Consider the following 27,890-nt stretch of genomic DNA (forward strand, 5'->3'; position numbering starts at 1 on the left):
CAGTTGCTGGACTATAATATATCAGTGCTATAACTACTCATGCATGTTAATGTCTGTCTGTTGTCTCTCTCAGTAGGTAGAGAGATCAGAGATTTTATGGCGGGAGTCATAGATCTAATTTATTTTTGTGTGTTTGTATGCTTAGCTTTCATTTTTATTTAATGTTATTGTATAAAATATATATCTGCCTCCAGAGTTGTCCACGTGTATTGCCTCTTTCCAACCTTTCAGACTGTCCTGTTTGAGATCTAGACACCACAAAGGTCATTACAGATGATTCTGTTATTATTTTACCTGATAATTACACAATTTGTCCAAATGAAAGTCTTAGCAACCGAGTTATGATTTTGCAGTAAGTACTATTTGGGTGAATTAAAACTTTAAAATCTTAGGTAGGATATGAAGTAGTACTTTGTGTGGAATATTTTATGTGGTCCTGAAAGTGCAGTTGGCTCTGTAGACAAACTTACTGGGGCCAAAATGAAAGAGGAATAGTCCTTGAATAAACCTTATAAATTCTAAGTATATTTTGAGTGGAATCATCCTTTAAAACTATAAGTTGTGCATTTAAATCATAAATTGTGCACTTTACTGATCATCTATTGTGGTCGCTGTCTTTAAAAAGTACTCTAAATGTGCGGCCCTAGCAGAAGTGTGCAGCCCTCTCTGTGCAGCCTCCTGGTCTGCAGACATGCCCTTCTCACACAACACCCGACATGTTTATCCTTCATCCTCGATTGGGATTCCTTCTGCGTGTGCATGCAACAGCATTCCTAGTGCGCACATTTTTCTGTGCATATTTCCTTTGCTTTTAAAGTGATATTATAACATTATACTGTCGTTTTAAAAGGACAGGAAAGCACATTTCTTATTATTATTTTCTAAATTATTTATTTGTCTTTATATTTCTACTTTTATCAGCCTTTTGTTTTATAGATTCTTTTTTGGATTAATATATTTTTAATAATGATTAGAATGGATTAGATTTATATAGCGCTTTTCTATTAAGGCATACTCAAAGTGCATACAATGGATCCATTGTTCATTCACTCACACATTCCCACTCTGATGGTGGTAAACTACATTTGTAGCCACAGCTGCCCTGGGGCAGACTGACGGAAGCGTGGCTGCCAATCTGCACCTACAGCCCCTCTGACCACCAACATTCACATGCATTCATACTCCAGTGTGAGTAGTTGCACTGGAGGCAAGGTGGGTAAAGTGTCTTGCCCAAGGACACAACAGCACTTGACTAGGACAGAGCGGGAATCGAAACGCCGACCCTTCGATCATTGGACGACCTGCTCTAACACCTGAGCCACAGCTGTGCCTTTTATAGTGCCACACTGTTTATTATATTATTTATTTGTCTTTATATTTCCACTCAATTTATTTTTTTACAGATTTATTTTTGTAATTTGGCACTGTCACTACTCCATACTGAAGTTCCCCCTAAAATGCCATTTTTCTCTTGTCCCACCCCCATGATGACCAAACTGAATCTCAAATAAAACTGCTAAAATGAAATTTACATCTCCTTTTTTGGGTGTTATTTTCTTCATTGATGTCTCGTGTAATTGTGGGAACATTTTTTTTTTAATCAACATAATATTTTAAATAATAATTACTATGCATGGAACGTGTGTCCCACAACATGTTAGCATAACCTTTTTAGGCCTGGTGGAAGAAAAAGAAAACAGTGAATCACATGGTATGCTGAAATTAACATCATAAAACAGTTTTCCTCAAGAATGGGTAGAGCAAAGCTATGTCCTCTCTTCTAGTTTTCATATTTTCATAACATTGTCAACCTTGACTGAATGTCTCATTCTACCTCATATTATCAGGATAAGACAAATTCGTTTTTCTTTTTTTTTTTTTTTTTTTTTACATTTTTACATCAGTCAGTTTGTCCTCTTGGTCAGCAGTAACATCTAGCTAAATATCTAGCTTCTACTGCTGAGAAAAAGCTAACATTAGCATGGATTAACAACCATGTTACTGCGATTAGAGTAGGGTTAGCGAACAGCAAATAAAACATGGAATAAAAATTGTACCATTGATGTGAGCTGAGCCAATCAAGCTTTTGATAATTTATTATCTATTATTGATGAATATGGAGCAGAAAATTGTAAAAGAGAAGGTCTATTTTTCAAAAAACTGTCGAGGCCCAAATGTCCTACAATTCTGGAATGACCCATAAAGCCTGAAATTTCCAATATTTCTCAGTGTTTTAAACTACTCACACAGTAGCATAAATAAGATCACTGAGAAAAAATGATACTGAAGTTTACATTGAGCTAGCACACTTCTTGCTGCCATCTTGTGTCACATGACCTGAATGCACTGTGTTGATTTGCTGAATGGGTCTACCAGGTTCTGTTCAACAACAGCACTTCAATTTAACACAATTTGACAAAATGATGCATTTCAAGCATGTAAAATGTTTTTTGTGACAAACCAGACTTAGGATTCAGAATGTACTATGTGTTTATGACAGTCAGGTTTTTTTTTTTTTTGCACTTAATAGTAATCTGAAAACAGCAAACTCAACCTAAAGGAGAACAATTTAGGCCGAAGCACGCATTTCCAGGTGTTGGGTACCACTGCATACGTGAGAAAGCGTACTGTGTAAAGCCTTTGTTGTCTCTAGAGAGCCCTACATGAACTTTAGTCAATGTCACCTGGGTCTGGAGACTACTGCTATTAGTAGCAGAGTTGTGAGACTCGACAAACATTGCTTGAGCTCTGCAAAAGTACTCTGTGTCTTACTTGTGTGTGACCTATACTCACTATTTTGGCTACTTTCCCACATTTACGGAGGGACTGCACAGCAAAAGAATGAGGCACGTTGTCCATGGGGATAGAGTTGACTTGAATGACACGATCGTTCTCACTAGACAAAAAAAAAAAAACAATACACACAAATAATGAAAATTAGGTAAGTATTGTACTAAAGTGCTTCTTGTTGCTATAAAATATTTCATAGATATATACAGTGGCTATTTTTGTGTTCTTAAACGTTCAGTAGTTTGCAGAACTCTGACACAGAGTCGTTCTGTCCAACTCAGCTCTTCGTTAATCAGATATGCAGATTTAATCTGTGTTTTTACTAAAATGTGTAAAATAGAAGGAAATTGTCCTTCTTTCTTCATTGAAGCATTTTTCTCTGAGGTAGATGTTGGTGTTTGTTTGACAGACTTACAAGAGTAATCCATCTCCTGGGCCTCCCTGCAGCACATCTGACACAATGATTGACGTCTCACCACTCTCCACGTTGGGGTTGTCACGACCACCTGAGACAGCAATGCCAAAACCCATCTTAGAGTCCTACAGAAAAAGAAATCAATTACTAAATACAGTACTTTGAAACAGACTGTAAGTCACAATAACAATGAGCCAAAGTGAGGTGAGAGCTCCAGCTGAACTTATAGATTGGTTTTTGAAAACTTAATGCTATGCACACATTGGTTTCTTTGAAAAAATACTGTAGAGATCTACATATTTACAATTCTAGAATTTCATTTAGCAGATGCTTTAATCCAAAGCAACGTATAGTACCAGTCAAAAGTTTGGACACACCTTCTCATTCAATTTTTTTTCTTTATTTTCATGACTATTAACATTGTAGATTCTCACTGAAAGCATCTGAACTATGAATGAACACATATGGAATTATGTAGTACACAAAACATGTTTTATATTTTACATTCTTCAAAATAGCCACCTTTTGATTTGATCACTGCTTTGCACACTCCTGGCATTCTCTGGATGAGCTTCATGTTCATAAGAACAATTTCACTGTTGGAATTATTGACTTTACCAGCTTCTAACTGTGGCTGACAATAAACACACATCTGTTTCCTACTTGTAAGTTATAGGGAGGTGAACGTTTGGCACAGAAAGCACAGGAGCCACATGAGCGTAGATCAGTCTTTTATTAAACTGTGCTTCTGAGTTGCCTAAAAATAACATACTGTACTTACATTTACATGTCATAAGCAGGCACTTGAAGAAAATACTGAAATGTGCAGACAGTGCGCTCTATAACTCATTAATGAAAATGTACTTTCTTTCAAAATGTTATTTACTGTTTTACAATGGTTGTGTATAACCTAATTTGTAACAAACAGGACTGCTCATCTGAGAAACGGTACTCACTTTTGGCTTCTCCAATATAGTCTATTGACAACAGAGTTCAGTGAGGCGACGCAGCCGCAGGGTGGGTTAGCTAAAGTCAGGGCAGGTCTATTTTTAGAACAATGTTTACTGTTGCACAGTAGAAAGGGAGCATATTTTCATTGTATTCAATCCAACCTGTTTGCTTGGAATTGTACTATAGTTGAAATTAACCATCATACATTTATTGTGAAATGGTACAATTTTAAAATTAGCATTTGAATGATATTGCACAGGTGCATACTCTTTTTTTTGGTATAGTATACATACTAAATTAATGAAACACTGGGAAATGGAAAAAGGGGGATGATGCATAGTAGTCACTTATGTGTCCTCTTGCTTTTTACCAGGTGGCTATATTCCATATAATGTATGTTATTTAGGAATTAATCAGCATGAAGTCCATCTACTCTTCTTTATCTCTCTGGATTGACAAGCTATGGTCTCTCTATTCAAGGATACACTGTTGCTAAAAGTGGGGTACATGAGGAACTACAGCTAAAGATTTGACCACAGTAGACTGGAGTACTGATAAACTGGATATAATGTCGTCTGTCTAAGAATATAAAAAGGGATTTAATGCTATGCAAATGTTACATGATGTGCAAGATTAGAATTTCTGCTTTATCTGGGTTAAGCTAGAATAGCAGATTCTTTAGGCTCATACACTGATGCATGTCTAGAGTGTTAACAGAAGGGTTAGTGAATAAACTCACCCGTTGCAGTGTGACTGTGTACTGCTCCCAGACCATCTCTTCCATCCCTGAGTTCTGTAGGGAAAACAGACAAAACAGAGGGACTTTTAACTTAACGACGTAGCGAATGACTAAATGAATTAATTCAGACACGAATGTTTCATATCAGTAACAGCATCCTGCATGTCTGTCCCATTGGCCCTTATTCCTTACCACCAGTAGTAGTGTTAGCGTGTGGAATACAGAAATGTCAGCATACTGCACATACACAGAATGAAGTCTTTTGCATAAACTACAAACAACAAAGTAGTTTAACAACTACTGCCCATGGTGTCCACAGTTGTCTGTGTTCGTGTTCGCAAGGGAGTATAATCAGGCTTAACAAGAGCGGCAAATGACAGATAACAGAGGACAGAAGTGAAGCAGGAAAGGAGTTTGTGTTTCCCCTCATTCTGCTTCATGTAGGGCCATTTATAAATTTTCTGCTATTTCTCTGAATGTTTTGTCATAACCTCCACAGAAAAGCATTAATTAGTTTAAATAAAATGCGGCTAGAGACAAGGAAAGGTTGTCACTCAACACTGCAGAGCTGTATGTTTGAGAGGGGTTACATGGTAAACGGACTGCACTCAAATAGACATTTTTTTACCTTAGTGGTTTACAAAGTGCTCGACAGTTTTGCATTTCATTTACCAACTCACGCAGAGCTACCATGAAACATGCTTGTCTGCCAGGGTAACTTGGTTTTCAATGTCTTGCTCAAGAACACTTCAAGCCATGGACAGGCCAGGAAGTCACAAGTTTGTTAGTAGAACACCCACTATTCCCAAGCCACATGTCCTGTCTTACACAACCATGTCCTAGCCACTGCATTGTAACACCCTGTTTGATAATTCTACTTATCATCATAGAGCCTGTTGGAACATGCAGGATTTTTGAAGCCATCTTTAATCATTTTTTCCAGAGGCATATAAAATTGGGACCGAAACATTTTTTTTAAATAAATAATTAGTTTGAAGTCACTGTGCAGGAGGTACATGATAATTTCCTGAAGTCTCACATGTTGTCTAAAAGTATGGTACTAAGCTAAATACTGATCTTCCTTTCCATTTGAGCTGCCACTGAAATTCTGTAACCTGTCTGTATCCAGGGTAACAGATACGCAGCACTTTAAGGTAGGCGCAGCTTCTCACTAAAGTTCATCTTTAAATCCAGTGTTTACTCATGCACAACTGGCAGAGATGTGTGTAAGAGAATAAAATGAATCAAGAATGAAATAGAAAAAAGTTTAGTTCCTTTGCAATGCAATGACTTTAATAAAGATACAGACTCTCAGGTATGAACCTTTGCTATTTTTGGAAGTTTAAATAGAAAATCATCTCGACTAAAATTACTTCTGACTGTACAGGGGTTAGTGCTCATTCACCCGTGGAAACAAGTTAGAGTCGTCCACGCCACAACTACAAGGGTGAAAGGAGAAACTGGACACCTTCAAGAGAACCGAAATGACTTTGACTGATCAGCAAGGGCAGAAATACATTTTTCCATATTTCATTGTTGAAGGAAAATACTGTAAATTCACTACGCTCTTTAAAAACTTGACTTGTTTAAAATACAAAAGCGTTTTAGCTTATTATATACCAAACTAGAGATGCATACTAACAGTTTTGTGGTTACATGTTAAATGTAACAACGGGGGCTCTTTGTCCCATGTATCACAGTTCTTTTTTTTCTACCTTTTTTTTCCCTCTACCCTTAGGGGGAGAGGAAGGTTTTCGTGCTGAGCCGTCAAGACACCACGGTTCACACAGGGTCATGAATAGCACCTCAGTTCAGGGAGTCTTTTCTATGATATTCTGCTCATCAAAGTGCTCCACATTACTATGTTGGATTTAATTTGGGGTTTCTTTGTCTTTGTGTGTAGCCAAAGAGATGCTGTTACTATGGAGACAGGGCAGGAGATGTTAACAAAGAGTATAACGTCATCAGTTTTAATTAAGGTAGTATCATATAAGTGGCATTCTCATTCCTATCAAGAGGAGTAACATACTGAGCAAAATGAAAAGGAACAAGGTGGGAGTTGTGTGTCTACAAGAAATAAGGATACAGACATAAGGGACATGCATAAAAAGCTATCCTCCAAAATGATTATTTTTTCCAAATTTCATCTAGAACACAGGAAGCTAGTAAAGCTTATTTTGTTTTGTGACACCTAAGCCAAAATGTTAGAACCACTACCGTTAATAAATGAGCCTTATGTTACATTGTAAGAGGAGTTACAGTGACATGACTGATCTGTCTTCAGCGATAGAAATATATAAAAAGATCTTGTTGGAGCAATCCCATCAAAAAACAGCCTTATCCCTCCAAAAATCCAGCAATTTCTTTGTTCCCGTCACATTTTCATATTTGGAAAAATGGTGGTGGTGGTGGCGGCTTTACATATGATACATGTTTTACGGTTTACATTTTTAATTTTTGTACACACTTGTCTCCTCTCTGCTCAAGCTTGAACTTTATCAAGTTTCCCACACAACAGCACATTACAGATAAATAGCTCAAGGATAGTGGAAAAGCGGAAAATCCTATGAATCTTCCAGATTTTACAGTTTCTTTCACTCAAAAATTTGTTATTTCAGCAATTTTTGTAAAGACAATATGCCTTTCAAATCCCTCAGCTGGTTTGGGGGTTCAAAGAACGACAACAAAATAAACTGCATATTCCAACCATAAAATCATGATCATCTCTAAATTCACCATGTTAGAGATCGTAACATGTTTTACCCACAGTAAATGATAAAAATGTCAATTAAATTAAATACGATATGAGACTTTTACATAGCACACTACAACAGCACACTCTCAACTATGTATCGATTCCTCCATTCATGCATTTCCCACCAATCTGAGAAGACAGGAGTTCCCAGCAGGTGTGTAGAGGACCACCAGGCTGCCTTTCAGCTGTTCAGTGTCCAGTCCCCTCAGATGGATCCTGGCCCCCTCACCGCTGCTGTTGCCTTTGTCTTCCCTGTAGCCATCCGAGGCTTCAACCTTGCCTGCCTCGGCATGCCTGCACTGATGCCAGCTGGGATAGCTGGCACAGCAGCCACTCTGCAGCCACCCGAGACTCATGGCTAGCAGAGGAGCTTCCTCAGTGCATGGAGTGGAGCATGAATGGTTGCCTTGCCCTGTCAAACTCAATGCCCTCACTAGCAAAATACTGCTTTAGCATGGTCTCTCCCACTTTGGGTAGGTGTAGTAGACGGCATCACGACCAAAGTAGGCTTGCCACGAGAGCAAGTGCTTAACCTTCCTTCCTCTGAGTCCTACCTTCAATCTGGATAAGCCTGTGCAGCAGCGGATTAGCTTAGCTCTGGGAGGGAGGCAGGACTAAAAATAACAGCAGACTCACAGCGCCTCCTCCTCCTGCTCCCATCCTGCGAAGAGTCCTAAGTGCTCGCACCACACTCCTCCACTTCCTGTGAAGGCCAGATGACATAGCCAGGTAGGAGCGGGATCCACAGGTCCAAAGGGAGACGCAGGCTTGAGAGCTTCCCAGCAGAGCTCCCCACCTGTCCTCCCTCCTCCCTCTCTCTGTCACTCCACAGACTACCCTGCTGCTTTTCCTCTGCCTCTCTCACTCTCTGTCTCTCTCACTTACTCAAACACACACATTTATTCGGTGTACAATACTTGTGAGGGCTTTTGTCTGACAGTATTCACTCCCAAAGCAATCACAAATAATCTCTAGTTACTATTATTTCATATTGTGTACTATCTGGCTTTATTCAAGGCTGGTTTCCTTGTAAACGTGGCTTTTATTTTTAATAGTCATGAAAACACTGATCTGTGGAAAGGTTACTAGTTGTACTACTGCATAATAAGCAGTAAACAGTAAGACTGACAGAACCATAAAACAAGAACAAGAAGGTAGAAACTACACCAAACATACTGTATTGGGGGAAATGGAGCAGCCACCAGCCACTGGAGTGTTGTAAGCAAAAAGAAAAGAGAAAGAATCACAAAGCATCAATCAGCAAAAAAAGGGAAAAAGCTCTGACAAAGTCTGTACACTACCTGTTGAGCAGCTAACAACAGTTACAGTTAGAAATTAGCTGATGAACACAGAGTTTAGCAGCTAAAGAGGCAAAAGAGAGAGAAAATTACTGTTATTGGGTAAGTGCAAATATATACAGATGGATGGCGATTATTTTTAAAAAGGAAAAACCTTTAAAATGAAGTTGTTTTGAGTGATAACCTTTATCCTGATGGGTATGGTCAATTCCTAGATGACAATGCCCCCAGCAATAATGGTCACTGAATGGTTTGATGGGAATGATAATAATGTTAATCCTATGTAGTGATCTTTACAGTCACCAGATCTCGACCCAGGTGAACACCTGTGGGTGATTTTGCACCAATGTCTCATACAGTACTCTTCACTGCTATCATCAAAACACCAAATAGGGGAGCATCCTTTGGAAGAAAGGTGAAAATTCCTTTACTAGAGCTCAGAAACTTGGAGAATCACTCTTAAGGAGCACTGAAGCTGTTCTGGAAGTATGCACCTTACTAATACACTTCATATTGTTTGTTTTTTTTTAAATTTGTCATCCACACTGCAGTTTTAAGGAGGACATGCTATGGAACTGACTGCTTATTTTGCCCATGATATGTCTTTCAGCATATAAAATCCCCATATGGACATGTTAACAAGGTTTTAAAAACTGATTTTCACTCAAGGAGGTATTTTAAATTTTCATATTTCCATGCTACCTGTTGTTTTTCAGACCACTATGTAATGAGGGACAAAGTGTAACTTGGGACACACTATGTTCTCATTGCTCTGTAGTAAGACAGGTGATTCTAAGATGTGTAGATGTGATGTTTTCATTAGTGTATTTTTAATATGAGACTAACTGTTTGGTTCAACTCAACAAAACTCAAGTTAGTTAGCAAAAATGTGTATGTAATCTGTTGTTAAAAAAAAAAAAATAGCAGCCCCTCTTTCTAAACTGCGCTCAGTATGGCATGTGGGATGCTGGCATTATCAACACGCTGTCTGTTTAATCTCTCCCCTTCCTCTCCTGATTCACTGGGCATGTTATATGTTTGTGGGTGGCTGTCAGAGGTTCAGACAAACATATTCAGTCCAGTCACAGTGTGTCCTCATCACAACACTCACACACCAAACAATTTCTCTCTCTCTTTATCTGTCTGTGTGTGGGTGCTCTGGAAAACCTGTTATTGTAAAGTACGTCACACACTGGTTACAAGTAGCACTTATAATAATGTAATGATCAGTACAATTATTGTAAAAATAAGACAAACTGTATGCGTCACATAAGTTCAAACATAGCTTGGCTCTAACAGTACATAATAAAGTGCCTCCCTGATACAGCATACAACATGAGTAGACCCCAGAACAATACCAATAAATGTCAAAATATTATGAATTATGTCACCTTACAATAACTGTATTATTTCTAAGTTGACAAGTAAAGTAGAATTTCCTCTTATGAAGTGGGTGATGCTACTCACACAATATAGCTCTGAAAAACAGACTGTCAAGTGCTTCAGCCTTGACAATTGGGTTATTAATTAAGTGAATTAAGGGGCTAGACTCTATCCCAGCTGACTTAGGGCGAAGGCAGGGCCCACTAGGACAAGTTGTAACACAAAGACAGACAAACAAAAACAGTCACATTCACATTTAAGGACAATTTAGAATCACCAATTAACCAGGGCATGTCTTTGGACTATGGGAGGAAGTTGGAGCACCTGGTGAGATTTGAACCAAGGATATCAGAGCTGTGAGTTTCTGAAGAACATAGTGAAAACCATGACCTGGCCAAGTATGTTGCCTGACATAAATACAACAGAAAACCTTTGCAGTATTTTAAAGAGAAATGTAGAGCAATATAACTTCAGCAAACCTTCAGTAAAACATAGCTGACAGTCTCTGAACTGTGCCTGAACGTGGACGACACCTTGGTCAAAATCAAAGCCCAAGAAGTAGAAGCCTTCACTGAGCACCTTAACTTGGCGGACAGCAACAAAAAGTTCACAAGGGGAGATTTCAAGGATAAACAAGAGCCCTTCTGGACTATGGTGTGCATGTTGAGGAGAATGAACCGACACACAGACCAATATCAGCTGTCTGGTTCCCACCACCAAATGGAACACAATCTGGGGGTCATCAGAACTGTAAAGCACTGGGCTGAAAATCTTCCTTCCAATGCAGAGGGAAAGGAGCAAGGACACTCTCAGATTAGGAAAGCACTGAGGAACTATGGCCTACCCCACCTGAGCCTTGATCAAATCTACAAAAAGATCCAGGAAACACAGCACCACAATAAACAATGAAGAAAGGAAGAACAGGAGGAACAACATTGTTATACCATATGTAGCTGGAGTATCTGAAAAATATATATACTGGTTCGCTTCAAACCCGACAAAAATTGGGTCACTCCAACAATGAAACATCAACACAGAAGCAGAGTAACGCTGTATATGCAGTCCAATGCTGTATGGGTCAACACAGGAGAGCAGCGCCTCAGGACAAGACTCAGCATCCACCTGCATCTGAAGGATTAGGGACATTCCTTTGAGGACAACAACATACACATTTTAGACAGAGAAGACAGATGGTTTGAGAGAGGAGTAAGGGAGGCCATCTATGTCAAATTGGAGCAGCCAACTCTAAACAGAGGAGTGGGTCTGCAACACCACTTATCAAGCACCTATAACACAGCGACAGGGTGTCTCCACAGAAAGTGTCACCATCATTAACATTTTAAATCACTCCTGACACGGCAGATTCACATCTTTTGTTGTGTTAACTGCTCCACCACCGTGACTGCTGTCATTGTTGTTGGACCACCTAGTTTCAACAACAATTCACACCTGGAATCGGGTGAGTCCTGGTCATTAATAGGCCATTAGCTATGTGACCTGGAGTGACTATAAATCCTGTAATTCCCCATTAGTCAGTTAGAACTGAAGAAGCCGTACGATTACTGCCATGGCTTGCTGAATCTAAACATAATTTAAATAGAACCTGTCTGGCAATGTGAAATAGCTAAAGCATGTCAAAAAGCAGCACATGATGCCACATCCTAAATAGATTAAAGAACATATGAAACAAAGTCACTGACATTTATCAGTCTGGAAAGGGCCATGTAAGGCTCTGGGGCTCCAGAGAACCACAGTGAGAGTCGTTATCCACAAAAGGAGAAACATGGCACAGTGGTGAACCTTCCCAGGAGTGGCCAACCTACCAACATTTCTCCATCAAGGAGATAACAAAAGAACCCAGGCATACATCTAAAAAACTGCAGGCCTCACCTGCCACAGTCAGTGTGCATGATTCCACATTGTGTCAATTCGTCCTGTACAACATCAGGAAGATCTGACCCTTTCTGGTTGAACATGCAGCACAACTCCTGGTACAGGCTCTTGTAATATCACGCATCGACAACTGCAACTCCTTACTTAATCTCTGCAGATGATCCATAATGCAGCAGCACGTCTGGCGTTCAACCAGCCAAACAACATCACGTCACCCCACTGTTCAGATCGCTTCCACTTGATGCCAGCATAAAATTCAAAAATCTGACACTTGCGTACAATGAAAACAGCTGACTCCTACCTGAACTCTCTCATTCAGGTCTACACTCCTTCACGCTCACAACACTCGGGCAACAAAAGGTGCCTGATACAACCTCCACAACAGGGTCCAAATTCGACAGCTAGACTCTTCTCCTCTGTGGTTCCCCAGTGGTGGAATGAGTTAAACTCTGTTCAATCTGCAGAATCCATCTAAGTCTTTAAGACTAAAAACCAGCTGAACACCTTTGCAGTTGACAGACTGCAAAAAAGAAGAAGAAAAAAAATCCTATTACCTCCCGCACTGCCTGTAAGCACCAAAGTCCTATTATCACACTTGGACTTGTTTTATGGCACTTATCCAGGTTGTTTTCTCTTGACTAGATCCTTGCTTGTGTTGTATCGACTCTTAGATGTACGTCACTTTGGATAAAAGCTTCTGCTAAATGAAATTGCAGAAATTGTTGGAGATGGGAGAGATAAGAGAGAAAAAAAGAGCATAAAGGTTTACCTGGCTTTTGCAAAAAAAATATCTGGATGAGCCCCAAGACATTTGGGATAACATCCTGTGGACTGATGATTCAAAGGTGGAACTTTTTGGAAGACACAGTCCCTGTTATATCTGGTATAAAATTAATACTGCATTCCACAAGAAGAACCTCATACCAACAGTGAAACATGGTGGTGGTGGTGTGATGGTTTGAGGCTGCTGTACTTCCACAGGAACTTGTCAGAATTGATGGAGCCATGAATTTTGCTCACAATGAAAACTATTATGAAGAGAGGAGTAGGCCAAAATTCTTCAATGGTGATGTAAAAGACTGATCACAAGCTGTTGTAAACTTTTAACTGCAGTTGTTGCTGCCAAGGGTGTCCAACCAGTTATTATATAACTGCTGCTACATTTCAATGTTACATGCAATACTGCTGCTACATCTGCTCTGTAAAATAAATGTGCGAATGTGTATGTTTACAGGTGTGTGTGTGTGTGTGTGTGTACATTTTATTTACATATACATATATATATATATATATATATATATATATATATATATATATATATATATATATATATATATATATATATATAGTTTTTTACATGTTTATAGTGAAATTGTTTTTATTCGGAATAATCTTTTTTTGTTTTGTGTTTTTTTTTTTCATCAGTCCAATGGCGAGCAATTACTTTTTCACAGGGGTGAGATAGGTTTTGAAATAGCTTTAATAAATCATCATTTAAAAACTGCATTTTGTGTATTGTGGGTTATCTCTTTCTAACATTAAATGATTGCAAATAGTAGTCTGATTATCTGAAACACTGAAGTGTGAGAAATATGAAAAAATAGAGGACAACAGGAAGGGGACAAACATCTTTTCACAGCACAGTATTTCACGACCCGGAGACTCGAAATTATGTTACTTAGTTTGAATTGGTAGGAGCTATCCTAAATCCACTTTTATATAACTATGTGTCACCCTGATTCTTCAGACCCACTTCACCCAATGCTTTAAAGCATTGTTTGCAATTGTTTTACCTCATGTCTTATTGAAACATTTTCCTCTTGTTGTTGTAAATATTTTATACATTATCTTTCAATTATGGATGAAGAACCAGGCTCCTTCAGAGGGCTTCAGAGAGGATGCTAATGGGATAACAAAGCTGTGGTTGGTCGAGCAAGAGAGCTGCAGTCTTTTTTATGTACAAGCAGTGGTGGACCTGACGTGGGTGATGGGAGAGGGGAGGGATACTGCAAAACATATCCCCCAAAATAAAAACCAGAAAAGCATTGGGAGAGCGCAATACTCTGCCAAGGCTGCTCAGTCGTATCATTTCCTACGGATGAAATCTTTAATAAAAATGACCTTGCAGTGAGCACAGGCATGTGTTATGCATGTGTACGTTATGTACAAATACCGAATCGCAGGACCTAAATATGTAACGGGGCAGGAATTGATGGGACTCGGTAACACCTTCCCAATTGAATCAGTTGTTTCTTGTGTCATTTCCAATGCATAAGTCCCAGCAAGTCGGCAGCGGTCGATTTGTAGTAGGATTGCAATCATGTGATTATGAAAGGAATGATAATATATAACACTGTACTCTCAACACAGTAGGTGACAAATGAAGATGCAGAGGCACACCACAGCTGTGGACCACAAACATCATGTAAGGGGTAAAGAAACCTGCAGAGTTGACAATCTTGACAGTCAACAAATGTTTGGTTGTAAAGACATACACTGCTTCCTTAAAATTCAGAAGCAACAAACACCAGGGCCAAAAATCAATTGGACTGTTTTAAGTACAAATAATTACCTTCTAAACAATCTGATGATGCCCACAGCACATTCACAGGAAAACATGGATGAAATTAGTTTTTATTATTGAATCAAAAGTCAATATAAAACAAGGATTACCATCTTATTAATTTGCCTTTGTCAGCACAATATCAAGTTGATGAACTCCCTACATTACCCATTATGCCACTGAGTCCAGCTTAGACTCAAGAAAGGTAAACTAGCTTTTACAACTTACATTCAAGCCTGAGAACAAAAAAAAAGGAACATAAAGTTAAAAAAGGATTTACTGCTTTGCCTCTGTTGCCATCTTAAGGGCACATTTGGCATTTTCTGCAGCACGAATACAACCCAAGTTCTGTCTACCACGTAGGACTTAAAGACACTACAGAAAATTAATAATTAAAATACACGACAACAAATGTATTTGTTATTTATGCTGTTGCAGTTCCACAGCTCGGTGACATGGTGCTGGGTAGTCATTGTGGCCAGTGATAGAAGTCAGAAGCAGAGGATATTGAGCAGGATTTAGATTAAAACAAGAAAAGCACTCAGAGAGCGCAGTATTCCGCCAAGGCTGCGCAGTCATTGTATGATTTCCGACAGATAAGTCCCGATAAGTCCGCTGCGGTCGACTTGTAGTAATTTCACAATCGTGATCGTCTGCAGGTAGCTGACGTAGTGTTTACTTGTAGTCGTAGTTACAGTGACGCCGTGCCGGTATCTCGCAATGATACAGAAATCTTTGACAAATGTGTGAATCCACACAATAAGCCACATCGCTGCCAAAATCTAATCAGTTGGTCCTTGCGTCATTTCTGACCATCCCTGAAAATTTCATCCAAATCCGTTAGTCCGTTTGTTGTTGGGGAATCCTAAATAGTCGCATCTTTACCAGTCCATCACAGACCACCGACCACCATGAAACAGCTCAACTCTAGGGACATGTAACAGTGGAGGAAGATAGAACCATCCACACTCAAGAACCTCGTACATTCCATGCCTGAAAGACTGAGAGCTGTGATATAAGTGAAAGGGGGAATAGTGGTTATTGAATAAATAGATTATATTGCATATTCAGTCTTTGAGCTTTGTTTTTCTGGGGAAAACAATCTTTTGGAGCACAGTGTATTGCTTAGGTCTGACACATATCAATGCCATGGGGGAAATAATAAGTTCATACTCAGATGCCCTTTTAGACACTGGGCTGTAACAGGTACTATTTTCCCATCAGACAATAGATGTTAGGACCAGTGCAAAAGTGCAGGAGAAGTGGTAACAGCATATAACAGCACATTTTGTGTGTGTGGGGAGGTTTGTAAATATGCATTTTTAGAAAAAGGGAGCAAGTCTGAATATACACATATCTAATGAGGTGGAACTGCTTTGAAGTGAAAATGTGGCTGCAGGAGCAGAGCCTGACAACAATGAAAGCCCTCTGATATCTAAGCAGTGGACGCACTAAAAGCATATCACACTTCAAAAGACAAAGTATGCACCATCCACAGTTTGTCTGAATGTGCACAGACAGAGCTGGCTCTGGACATTCTGTGGAGACTGAACTGACCTGACAGCTGATGAAGTAAAGGCCGATTTACAACGAGTTGGTTTTAACTAAATAAGCTGCAGCAAAGCAGGAGGATCAAAGTCATCCCACGGATTCAGTATAAGGAGCAATACGAGATTTACACATTACTGATTTTTACATCTGTGATACAAAGTTTGACTGTAATAGGGGTTACGGCCAAGCCATCCAAGTATTGTATTGTAAACATTGTTTCTTAACATTGCTTTGTACATAAGTGTTCTTAATTTTGGTACGTTAAGTATATTTTGATGTCAATATTTGTACTCTGTGCTTTTATTTAAGCAAAAATCCAAATGCAGACCAAATGTCAGACTATAATGTGGTGTAGGTGCTTTTACCTAAATAGAAAATTTGAGTATTTATTTTTCCAGGGTCATAGGGTAAGAGACATTACGGACAGCGTGGGTGTTGCAAGAGACCAAATTTAGAGTAATCGATCACTGTCAAAAAAAAAAAAAAAAGTCAGAAGTAAACTTGTTGAGAGAACAAGTGTTGCAAGTGAGGGCTTGGCACAGGCCTGTGCTCATGGAACCATATTTGTACACACAAAGCAGACGGTCCCACTCACAATGATGGTTGTGCACATGACTGTTTTTTAGGTGTGTGAGTTTTAGAGTAATTAAACACCACTGTCAAAGAGAAAAACTGAGAGGTGCCTTGGTTCGATTAATTTTGGGAGTAAAGATACCTTGAACTTCAGGTAGAAATAAGGAAATACGCTCAGGCCTTTGGCATGTTATTCGCACATACAATCAAAGATCTATAAAGTATTACGAAACATTTTTTTTGGTCACACCAGACATTTAGCAGGTCTGTATGGTCCAGTAAATGAGTTGAGACTGAAGCCTTCTCTGTGTCCAGCTGCCTGGTAGTGTTTACAGATGCATGTCAGGCACTTACTGAACATCAGTAAATTGCTTCTTTTTTTAAACAACCTGGGTTACACTCTCCCACTGTAAATTGCATGAGTCTCTACATGTACATCAGTGGCACTGCATCACCTACCACCACAAGTATATTTTCAATTTGTGGGAAACACTGAAATATGTACCCAAAAAAAAGCCAAATCATGCAGTTGTTTCCAAAAGTGGAACCAAACCATGGCTGGGAACAGTGTTTTTGCATTCCAAGGATCTACGTTACAAAATTAAACACGAAGAAAGTACACTGTCTTAAAGAAGCTTTGCTGTGACAGGTGCATGACTGGCAGAACAGCTCCCTTTTCCACAGCATTTCAACACCAAGCAGTGGCAAATCAAGGCAGCGAGGAATTACAACTGACAAAATAATTTAAAGAGCATATATTATGCTTTTTGCATTTTTCTTTTCCATGACTGTTACGATTTTTTTGTACATGTAAAAGATGTTTAAATTGACAAATCCCAAAGTCCACACCAAAGGAACTGCCCCTGCCATTAACAACACTGCTCTTTACCAGGCTGAAACATTTTGTCTGAAGTCTGCCATCGCCTATCTACATCACCATGTAACACATTTGTGTAATGCCTGCACAACTACAAAGAGCAATTATTTTTGTGTCTGGCTCTGATACATGCTGTCATTTAGGCAATTATTGAAAACTAACATGGGGTTCAGAAGATTAAAAAATAATAGTTTACTTTTTTTATTTGTGTTAAACCATTTTTATAAACATTGTCACAGAATGCTTCAATCTCAAAAATGTCAATATCAGCCTCGAGAATGCTGAAAGGTTAAGTTATATTCAATAGATAAGCTGTTACTAAAGCAAACAGTGGTAATTTGTTAGTTCAAGTACTGTCAAAGCAATACATAGATGGAAAAAGACCTTCTGTGTGTCTTAGCAAGCCCTCAGCATGAGCTGCTCAAAGTACACCATTTACAATGTTAAGCATTCAGTGAGTGACTACAATGGACATATTGTGACATCACACAAAATGATCTGAAACCACACGTGCATACACACAGGCATGCACATTCCAACCCACATGCACTAACACACAGAGTCATGCGCACAAGGTCATGGGAACCAGTTCCATCCAGCCTTTATTGAGCTCACTGTAGCAGTGTTCACACACAAAACACACAAAGCAAATCCTAGCTCATTTCAAGCACTGCCCAAAATGTGCAGAATACTGAGGAGTGTCACTACTTTGCAGTTAGCTTATGAAGCTGCACAAAATCCATAATATACAAAGGGTCCATATCTTTATGTGTTTGACAATGACTGACTTTCTAATACTCCAGCTTTGTTCCTTCTGTCTTCTCTGTTATTCTGTGGTGCTGTGTTGTACAGATCGTTTCTATGATTTAATGAAGACCTGACTGGGATATATGCAAACATGTAAGTCATATTCTTAATGTGAGTGCGCTCCTTCTCTATTTCACATTAAGAAAGCACTGAGGAACTGTGGTTACTCCAACTGAGCCCTGGCAGACAAACCTCTCTGTTTTTATGTGACATTGCTTTAAAGGAGAGGCTTATGGTTGTAAAATGTGGCTGACATGCATATCACACCTCAGCTTCTGAAAACTATTTTACTAGAATCCAAAATTAACATAGTAAAGTAGCCAGCTGGACGTTAATGTGTATGCTCATAACGATTACGGAAAGCTTGAATGAAATATCTATATTATGGGGAGTTGCCTTTTTACAGTTGGTCACACTTATAATGTTATACATGTTGATTCCTGGTTTTCTATTTTTTTTGTAAAATAAATAATCAAAGAAATTCAACTTTTATTTTTTAAGGCATTATAACTTTGTTACAGAAAAGACATTTCTGAGTGCTCTCTCCTTCTTCCCATGGTTGTGCTGTTTCCATAGAAGTGCAAGACGTTACATAGCAGTAAAAAAAATTTGCCCACAGTAAACAAGAAGAAAAGCACTCTGCCAAGGCTCTTCATTCCCCCATATGGCATTGTCAGAAATGCAGCATTGTTTTGTACAAATGCAGCATTTGTTTATTAGTTATCAATGATCAGAAATCACAGCAACATAGAATGTGGTCATTTAATATAGATGTACCCACAAACAAAATGACTTGCGCTGGGCACAGGCGTGTGTTATGCATGTGTACGTTATGTACAGATACCAAATCGCATGACCTAAATATGTAGCAGGCAGCTAGAATTGATGAGACTCAGAAACATCGCTACAATTTAATCAATTGTTCCTTGTATCATTTCTGACAGATAAGTCCCTATATGTCTGCAGCAGTCAATCTGTAGTAGGATTGCAATCATGTTCACTTGTAGTCATAGTTACAGTGACACCGTGCCGCTATGATACAGAAATCTTTCACAAATCCATGGATCCAGACTATAAGTCATATCAGTGCCAAAATCTAGTCACTTGGTCCTTGTGTCATTTCTGACCTTCCCTGAAAATTTTGTGTAAATCCGTCAATGAAATTTTGAGTAATGTTGCTAACAGACAGACAGACAAACCAACGCCGTTTGTCACATAACTCCACCGCGTTCCTTGGTGGAGTAAAAATAACCAAAAAACATCCACAAACTACATGGAATTCAGGGGGCTAAATGCTCAGTGTTCACATCTGTTCTGATGGAGCAAGAGGAGGAGCAGAAAAAGCAGCAGAAGGAACAGCAGCATCTAGAAGAGAAGGAGGAGATGATAGAACATGTGTATAGTGACATGAGTAGGACGAACTGTCAGAAAAAAGAAATCTTGTCTGCTTAGCTCAACCATCTGCACTGTTTTTCATTGTCTTAGCTCAGAGCACTTCACCAGTAAGGACTGGAAGATCTGACCTCACAGCACTATCTGTGTCTCTTGGTGGTGTAGTTTCCAGACAATGAAAGCTTCACGTATACAACACAAACCTTCGATTACCAACCCTTCGTTCTTTTGAATTTGATTTACATCACAATGGGGGGTGGTACCACTATGTAACAATTTAGAAACAGTGACTGAACAAAGGACAGATTGTACTGACAACATTAACAACTAAAGTGGTCAGGACATGAACAGAGCCTGAAATGGTCCACTTGAAAACAAAACTAAACATTGTTCCAAAGGATGGCACTACAGAAAAGACAGTGAGGTCACAACTAGGTTCAACTACTTCAACTAAATTCAAAGTCTGTGGGATTTTTTGTATTTTATATTCGAGCATAAAGAGGTCAGTCTAATAAGGAAGCATTACTGACAAAATTTGGTGTTTTTACTTCTTACTCCACCAAGGAACACAGCAGAGTTATGTGACAATCAGCGTACAATTGCCCTTCTGTTAATCTGTCTGTCTGTGAACAACATTACTCAAAAATGGACTAATGGATTCACACAAAATTTTCAGGGATCATCAGAAATGACACAAGGATCACCCCATTAGATTTTGACAGTGATGCGGCTTATAGTCTGGATCCACGGATTTGTTAAAGATCTCTGTATCATTGCGAGATAGTGGCACGGTGTCACTGTAACTATGACAACAAGTGAACGTTACGTCAGCTGCCTGCTGACGATCACTACTACAAATCGGCCGCTATGGACATATCTAGACTTCTCTGTCGGAAATGATACAAGGACCAATTGATTAAATTGTGGGGGTGTTTCCAAGTCCCATCAATTCCCGCCGCCCGCTACATATTTAGGTCACGCAATTCGGTATTCATACAAAACGTACACGTGCATGTGCTCACTGCAAGGTCCTTTTGTGTGTGAGCACGTCCATATTAAATAGCCACATTCCATAGTGCCGTGATTTCTGCCACAAATTTTTTCAAGATTTCAGCTGTCGGAAAATTTACAACAACTGAGCAGCCTTGACAGAGTAATGCGCTCTCTGAGTGCTTTTCTTGTTGACCGTGTGCCAGCATTTGAGTGACTTACCTCTCCAGTTTGTGTCCTGTGAGATGTGGTTAATGTATTTACATTTTTCAAAACAAATGATAAAAGCAGCAATCATATCTGTTTCACTAATATATTCACTCAGTCAGCTCCTTTCAGTTAAGCTATCTGAGATAACTCAGTACCAATTAGGAGACCTCACAATATTAGTTCTGTGAGACGTAAACTAAACTCCACACCACGGTCACTCTAATGCCTTAACTGGCAGGTTAGTGGATAGATGATCATTGCATCGAATTGATTCTCATTCTTGGCAGCATTCACAAAATATTTTACATTCATCATGTAAAGGTAAGTAAGTCAGTAAATCCAAAGTACACTAAAACGTGCGCTGTTTTGGAATTTAAAGTACAAGGCAACCTGTAGTATTTGCACATTGTACCTGTCTAGGTGCTGCACTGTGTATTCATGGTTCAGTGCTGTCTTTTCCATTCTGTTAATAAAATATTATTTATTCACACAAAATTACCTATTTAAACATCTTTTTTTCACCCACCTCTATGTGATGCGGCTGTTTGTTTGCTGTTCAAAGTTGTTCTAAGAGTATTAAACGTCCAAAACCCAAAACCCACCAGCAGGTATGAAAGGCATGTTACTTTGGGAAAAATAAGTCACCATAATTAAATTATTTGTCAAAGATAGAAACTGCAAAAACATAAACAATAATAAGATTTTTAGCTTTCTGACAGACCTTGGACTTCTGACGTTTGACAAGCTGTTTTGAACATTTAATGAGATTTAGGCTAAAAATCAAGAAACAGCAGCAAGGATCACTTCAGAGATCAATAATAAAAAGTAGAACACAGATTTTCTGACAAGACCGAAAAAAAACGCACAAGCTGCTGCACACAACATGCAAACACACACATACACAGGCAAAATGTCATGTGTGGAGGAATACAAACACGATACCACAGAAAGTAATGGTAACATTTCAGGATGTGAACACTCTGATCTTAATATAAGAACAGATCTCAATGTCTGTCTTTGAGCTGCTTAGATCAGTTTAAGGTGTTTCATCTGTTCGTTTCAAATGTGACGCTGTTTGCTTCAGACATAAAGTCATCTTTAACTGTCCCTGATATCAGCTCAAACACTAAATGGTGTTTTTTTTTCCCCCACAGGCCACAGCAGCTCTGTTATCCTACCTGCCCTTGGTGACGTTGTGAAAAAATCCCAATCTCCAGTAACCTGGCTATGACAGCTGCGCTACTTTCGATACCTTCAATACCACAGAAAATAAATAGGACATCACTACTATTATTAAGTATAAAGTATAAACAGAGAGTGATGCTGCAAATACCATTCTGAAGCATAAAGGCGTCTAGGATTACATTTCCTAAAGAACATGTACTGAGAAACAGCAGCAGCTGGAGTTGTGTGTTATTTTCAGATGAGTCCAAATTCAATCTACATGGATCTGGTGAGAGGATAAATGGAAAAGCCAAGGGTGGAATTACAACCAGACTGCACTTCACCTTCAAAGTGGTGTGGACGAACTTGTGTTTATTGGTTGAAGTACAACTCTGAAGTATACAGAGGAATCAGAATGCCAAAAAGTGCAAAAAAAAAAAAAAAGAGGATATCTTTACTATACTATTTAACCTGGAGAGAATGAGTCTGGTTCTCCCAGAGTTGTGACTTAAGTCCGACAGAGAGAAAAAAATGTCATCTCATTGATGCATTGATGATTCCATGTCCAGATAGCGTAAAGCAAATACTTTGTCAGCATTTTGAATTGCAAAACTTGTCATTGTGGGCTATTTTGGTGGATACGTGTGCTTGTGCATGTCACAGTCTTGCCCTGGCTCCCTGCCTGCCTTTTTCTCTCCCCTCTTCTCCTCTCTCTCTCTCCTTTACCGCCGGATTTCCCTTCAGTCCTGCGGTCTCCTGCCCCGCCTCTGGAAGAGGCCTCGGACCCCGACCCATCTGCTGGGTGATCTGGACTCCGGTTCCCCACTGCGGCTTTTATGAATTGAATTTGGTTTGGTTTCACTTTGTGTTGGTATGTTTGCTTTATAACTAAATCTCCTTGTTTAGTTTAATCTGTCTTGCCTGCGCTTTGGGTTCTAACCTGCCTGCCCCGTGACAGTGCGATTTTTTTTTTTAAATGCTCTTTGCATTGATATTTTGTATATTACTATATTTAATATTAAGCATAAAGTGTTCCTTTTTTGAGGTTGATCAAAGGTCATGTCTATATGTTTAGACTGTGACATCTCTACAACAATTTGTGTGAAGAGCAATGAATCAATATGACAGTGTACAAAGCACAGTATACAACAGAAGCGACTACACCCCTGTGCAATATCAAATAAATGATTCAAAATTTATTCAAATACTTTAGAAAGACTACACTGAAAATACAGACCACAAAGTAGAAACTCAGCGCAACAGAAGTGAGTACACCTGCAAACGAAATGCCACAGAAACTCAAAACACTGATTTTGAGACTTTACAAAGATGGACAAGGATACAAGAAGATCAGTGACCGAACAAAAATCAGCGAAACACATTTGCAGCAGTAATCAGCAGGTATAGAACGAACTGTAGCAGTCTCAAAAAATTATGCCATGGACAGTGCACTACTTGCACAATGTAGGTTGGAAAAACAGACGGCCAGGTCCATCAGACTTGACACACAGATTATCAATGGAATGGGTGTAATGGTTGTTGGGGAGATGACATTAACAGATGACACCATGAATTCATGTGGATATACAAAACACTGGATGACAAAACAACCCCCAGTCTGCAGAAGCTTGGCATGGCAGAGGAATATTCCAGCATGATAACAACCCACAGCACACTGCCAAACTCTGTAACTGTCTTTAGATGAAAAAAATAGATAAAGAAAAACTATGTACAAGTGTGTGGCCTGATAGAAATCAAATAGAATAACTTTAACGATGTTTTATAGGGAAAGGTAGAGCAACACACACCCCCCAACAAAAAGCACCTGAAAAAAACACATCTGAAGAATGGCAGAACTTTTCTCCAAAAAAAAAAAGTGTGCAGCACTGGTATCCTCCATGCTGAGGAAGAGTCTGTCATCAACAACAAAGATGGACACACAAAGTATTGAACAAATAAAAGATTTGAATCTTCCTAATCAAAGGTGTATTGACCTTTTTTTTATTGTATGTCTACTGTGGAGTCTATTTTTTAATTTACAAGACAGTATTTTTGTATCTGCGGGTCTCCATGGACTGCTCTGCAGCAGCCACGTTCCAACCTCACCTTGTTGGAAATGACATGTACAATAACTTATTTTGCAATGATCACAAGCAAACTTGTGTTGCAGTGTTAACAAATTACTTACTTTGTCTGAAGCTGGAGTGTATTTTGGCATTTTAAATGTAATTTAACGTGTTGAATCATTTAACATTTAAGGAATACTGCAAAGGGGTGTATTCAGTTTCATTGTATACTGTAAATAGTTTTAACAAACAACTTGTATGATTTATTTCTGCCACCACTGTACTAATTACATCTCAGAAATATCAAATACATCGCTTAAATTTGAATGTCCTATTTATACGACTCATCCGCGAACCTAAACTCCAGCCAGCAAAAATAATTTCTTGGAAAATAACAGGAAAAATTGCATAACATTTTTTAAGCACATCACAAGTTAGTTGCTCTGTTTACAATCCCTAACAGCTTCTGAGTCTGGATTCCACTTCTGAAAATGATGACACACTGTATGTCAAAGGGCATATTTGTTGAATGTTGATACAGCAGTGGTGGTTCAGTAAGATGAAGTGAGCACTGTTAATATTTGTTTTGGTCCAAATAAAGGTTGTGGTCTAATTTTGGCCCCAGGCCTTAGGGTGTGGTGAGGCAAAGCAAAGGGAAAATGGGATTCTTCTGGAGGAAGCAGTCTGTAAACTGTCACTCCCTCTTCCTGTCATTCAGATAGCATCTTGTTAGTTCTGTACTCTCACAGGAAACAACAAACTGTGGTGGAACACGCAAAACAACTGGCCTGTACTCTCAGACACACAGGTAAATGCAGCAGACTACATTCAAATATCCACACAAATCGAGTACAGGGCAGTCACACTGCAATCACAGTCAATGTTTGATATTTAGTTCAAATAGTATTTGATGAGGGTCATACAGTAGCTCTCAAGAGAACATTATCTCAGATTTCTCTCTCCTTGAATCAGATTTAACTGAGATAACAATCACAATGACCTCAGCCTTTGATGACCAAAATCTAATCATTTATCCTTGTGTCCAAATGGAATGTTTGTGCAAAACTTGAAGAAATTCTTTCCAGGCAAGAGATATAGCGTTAATGGGAATGGGATGGACAGACAGACAGACAACTCAATGTTGACAGCACTGAGGTATAATTAGGATTTCAACAGGGTGGGCATAAACAAGTAATTAAGATTAACCCTCTACTGAAAATAAATACATGTATAACATTTCACTGCCATCCATTCCGCAGTTTTGAACACATTTCAAACAAAACTGAAAAAGGTGACATACTGCAATTTCAGATATTTCTGGAGATCAAGTTCGTAAAGATTCATCCTGTGATATTTAAATCAAAGTGAGTTGCCAAACATCGAAAAAAAATTTATATCTACAGCATTTCTGAGGGCTGCTGGCAACTCGCTGAAAATACACTGTAGTGTAATTCAAAGAAACAACAGTAAGCACAAAGATTGAGGGGGGTTATTTCCCTTCGATGTATTGTTAAAGCTGCAATTCTTCTCACTAAGACAGGAAGTGCAGTCTCGCCCCCTGCCTGTCATTAAGTAAGTTCCCACTGTTGAAGTGACTCCTAGCCTGAAGCTTGAGTTGAGAAGCAGATGATGAACACAGGCACGCCACCTTCTAAAACAAAAATGTATAGGCAGTAACATGTAGCATCACTGCTGCTTACTATTACTGCCGTGTATATGCTTGTGTAGTATCGAAGTGTTAAGGTAGGCTGTGGTGTTTAGAAGTCTCCAATGACCTTCAATACTGCCAAAAACACTCTTGATTGCAGTGCTGGGAAGCTATGTGTAGTGAACTGAGGTACCAGTTACTCTACAGTGATGTCCATGGTAATGAAAACCCATTATGGATGCGTTTTGTATTTTCTAAAAGTGGTGGTATAAAATGAAAGTTTTGAAATTATGAAGACGTTCTTGGGTGAAAACTTTGTAGGAGAGGCATTGGGAATGAGCAGCTGCCTCATGGTCCACATGTATTTGCTTTCCAGAGTTGCTTCGGCTAACTCTAAAATGTTTCAGCCATGAGCAAAACACCACTAAATGTTCTGCTGTTGGCTGCAAGAGTGAACACAAGAGTCTTCATGCACTGCCAGCATCTGAGGAACTTAAGACCCAGTGGATTACTTTTATTATTTATGCAATGAGACACGCAACAATTGGAAAACTCCCAATGTTAGCATGTTGAGTGTCAATGATGGTATACCCACAGGTCAGAGCTCTGTGGAAACAAATCTCATGTGACTTTTGAGATGGTAAAAAAGACCAATGTAAAACCAGTAAACAAGGACTGGATGTGTTACTGTGTGTTGCCTTCTGTGTTTCACTGTAATGTAAACTAAGCCACTGTTTACATCCATTTGCTTCTTTCCCATCCTCTGTGCTCACACAGACTTCATTAGAATGCAATATCATTTAACAAACATATTATACACGTACTAAAGTCAGCAACTGTGAGAATCTAGTGATATTTCAATGTTAAATAAGGCGCAGGATATATTGCTGCCACACATCCATTTATTTTTATGTCAGCTGCCATGCGTCAGCTATTTTGCTCGGCACTGTCAATCACAGATACAGAGTTCTTGCTGTAGGACACTAGACAGCAGCAGTTCAGCTGTATTTAATGCTACAGTTACACAATCAGCCAGTTTAGATCAGGACTAAACCAGGGATTACTACATAGTAAAATGAATGTTCTTTGCAGTATTGTGAAATGAAAACTGACAGACACATTTTGGGGAGACTTTGTGTATGAGGCTATCATTAACTTGTTCTAAAAAAAAAAAAAAAAAAAAAAAAAAAAAAAAAAAAAAAAGGAAGCTACCCTGTGGCGATATATAGCAAGGCTAACAGGACAAAAGTACAATAGGACTGATAGAGCAGAAAAACAGTAAGGTTCAAACAGATAATCAGTCAAAGATGAAACATTCAGGAGGATTCTCATCAGTGTCTCCCAATGAAGAATTCTGTGGAGTATTTGTGCGTCAATATCAAATGGGTCTTCAAGAAAAAGACGTCATATCTGACTTCTTCATGCCTGCAGGATTCAGCTTAAGAAGAGGAGAAATTGAGGGCATTAACAGAAAACCTGCCTATTAGCAAGTTACCTTTGTGGAGCATTTAAGTTGAGCTCTCACCCCATGTTTTCACTAAACCACTTTTCTCAGACAGGGCAAGCTAAGAGACCAACAGTGCACCAAATGTGGTCTTCCCTGAGATTTGAGTTTTAGCAGTGCGCCATGTCCTTGGTGTCTGAACCTACTTCCCAGTCAGAGGGCAGTGTCAGTAAACACTTAACACAGGCACACAGGGAGGGAGATACAATGACACAGGAATTTTATCAGGCAGCCACACCCAGCAGCTGTCCCAGTCCATGAGGCACAGTTCCCATTCGTCTTGCACCCTTATGGGGTGTAGTAATGCAAGAAAAATCCGAC

General features: G+C 39.1%; 1 protein-coding gene across 5 annotated transcripts in view; it reads right to left on the reverse strand.

Moving 5' to 3' along the window:
• The window catches only part of LOC111579322 (tight junction protein ZO-2-like), a 138,857-nt gene that overhangs the window by 69,071 nt on the left and 41,896 nt on the right, over window positions 1–27,890 (reverse strand). For 2 of the 5 annotated variants that reach the window (XM_055011574.1, XM_055011575.1), the window contains exons 2-4: window positions 4,896–4,949; window positions 3,206–3,330; window positions 2,794–2,896 (exon numbers count right to left, since the gene is read on the reverse strand). In XM_055011574.1, the coding sequence (XP_054867549.1) occupies window positions 2,794–2,896; window positions 3,206–3,330; window positions 4,896–4,949 (282 nt within the window). Of the gene's footprint in view, window positions 1–2,793; window positions 2,897–3,205; window positions 3,331–4,895; window positions 4,950–7,775; window positions 8,183–27,890 lie in introns of those variants that run through there. The other 3 variants (XM_055011572.1, XM_055011573.1, XM_055011576.1) reach the window with 3 other exon arrangements.

The sequence above is a fragment of the Amphiprion ocellaris genome, chromosome 6 (genome assembly GCF_022539595.1).
Source record: "Amphiprion ocellaris isolate individual 3 ecotype Okinawa chromosome 6, ASM2253959v1, whole genome shotgun sequence".
In the NCBI taxonomy this organism is placed as follows: domain Eukaryota; kingdom Metazoa; phylum Chordata; class Actinopteri; family Pomacentridae; genus Amphiprion; species Amphiprion ocellaris.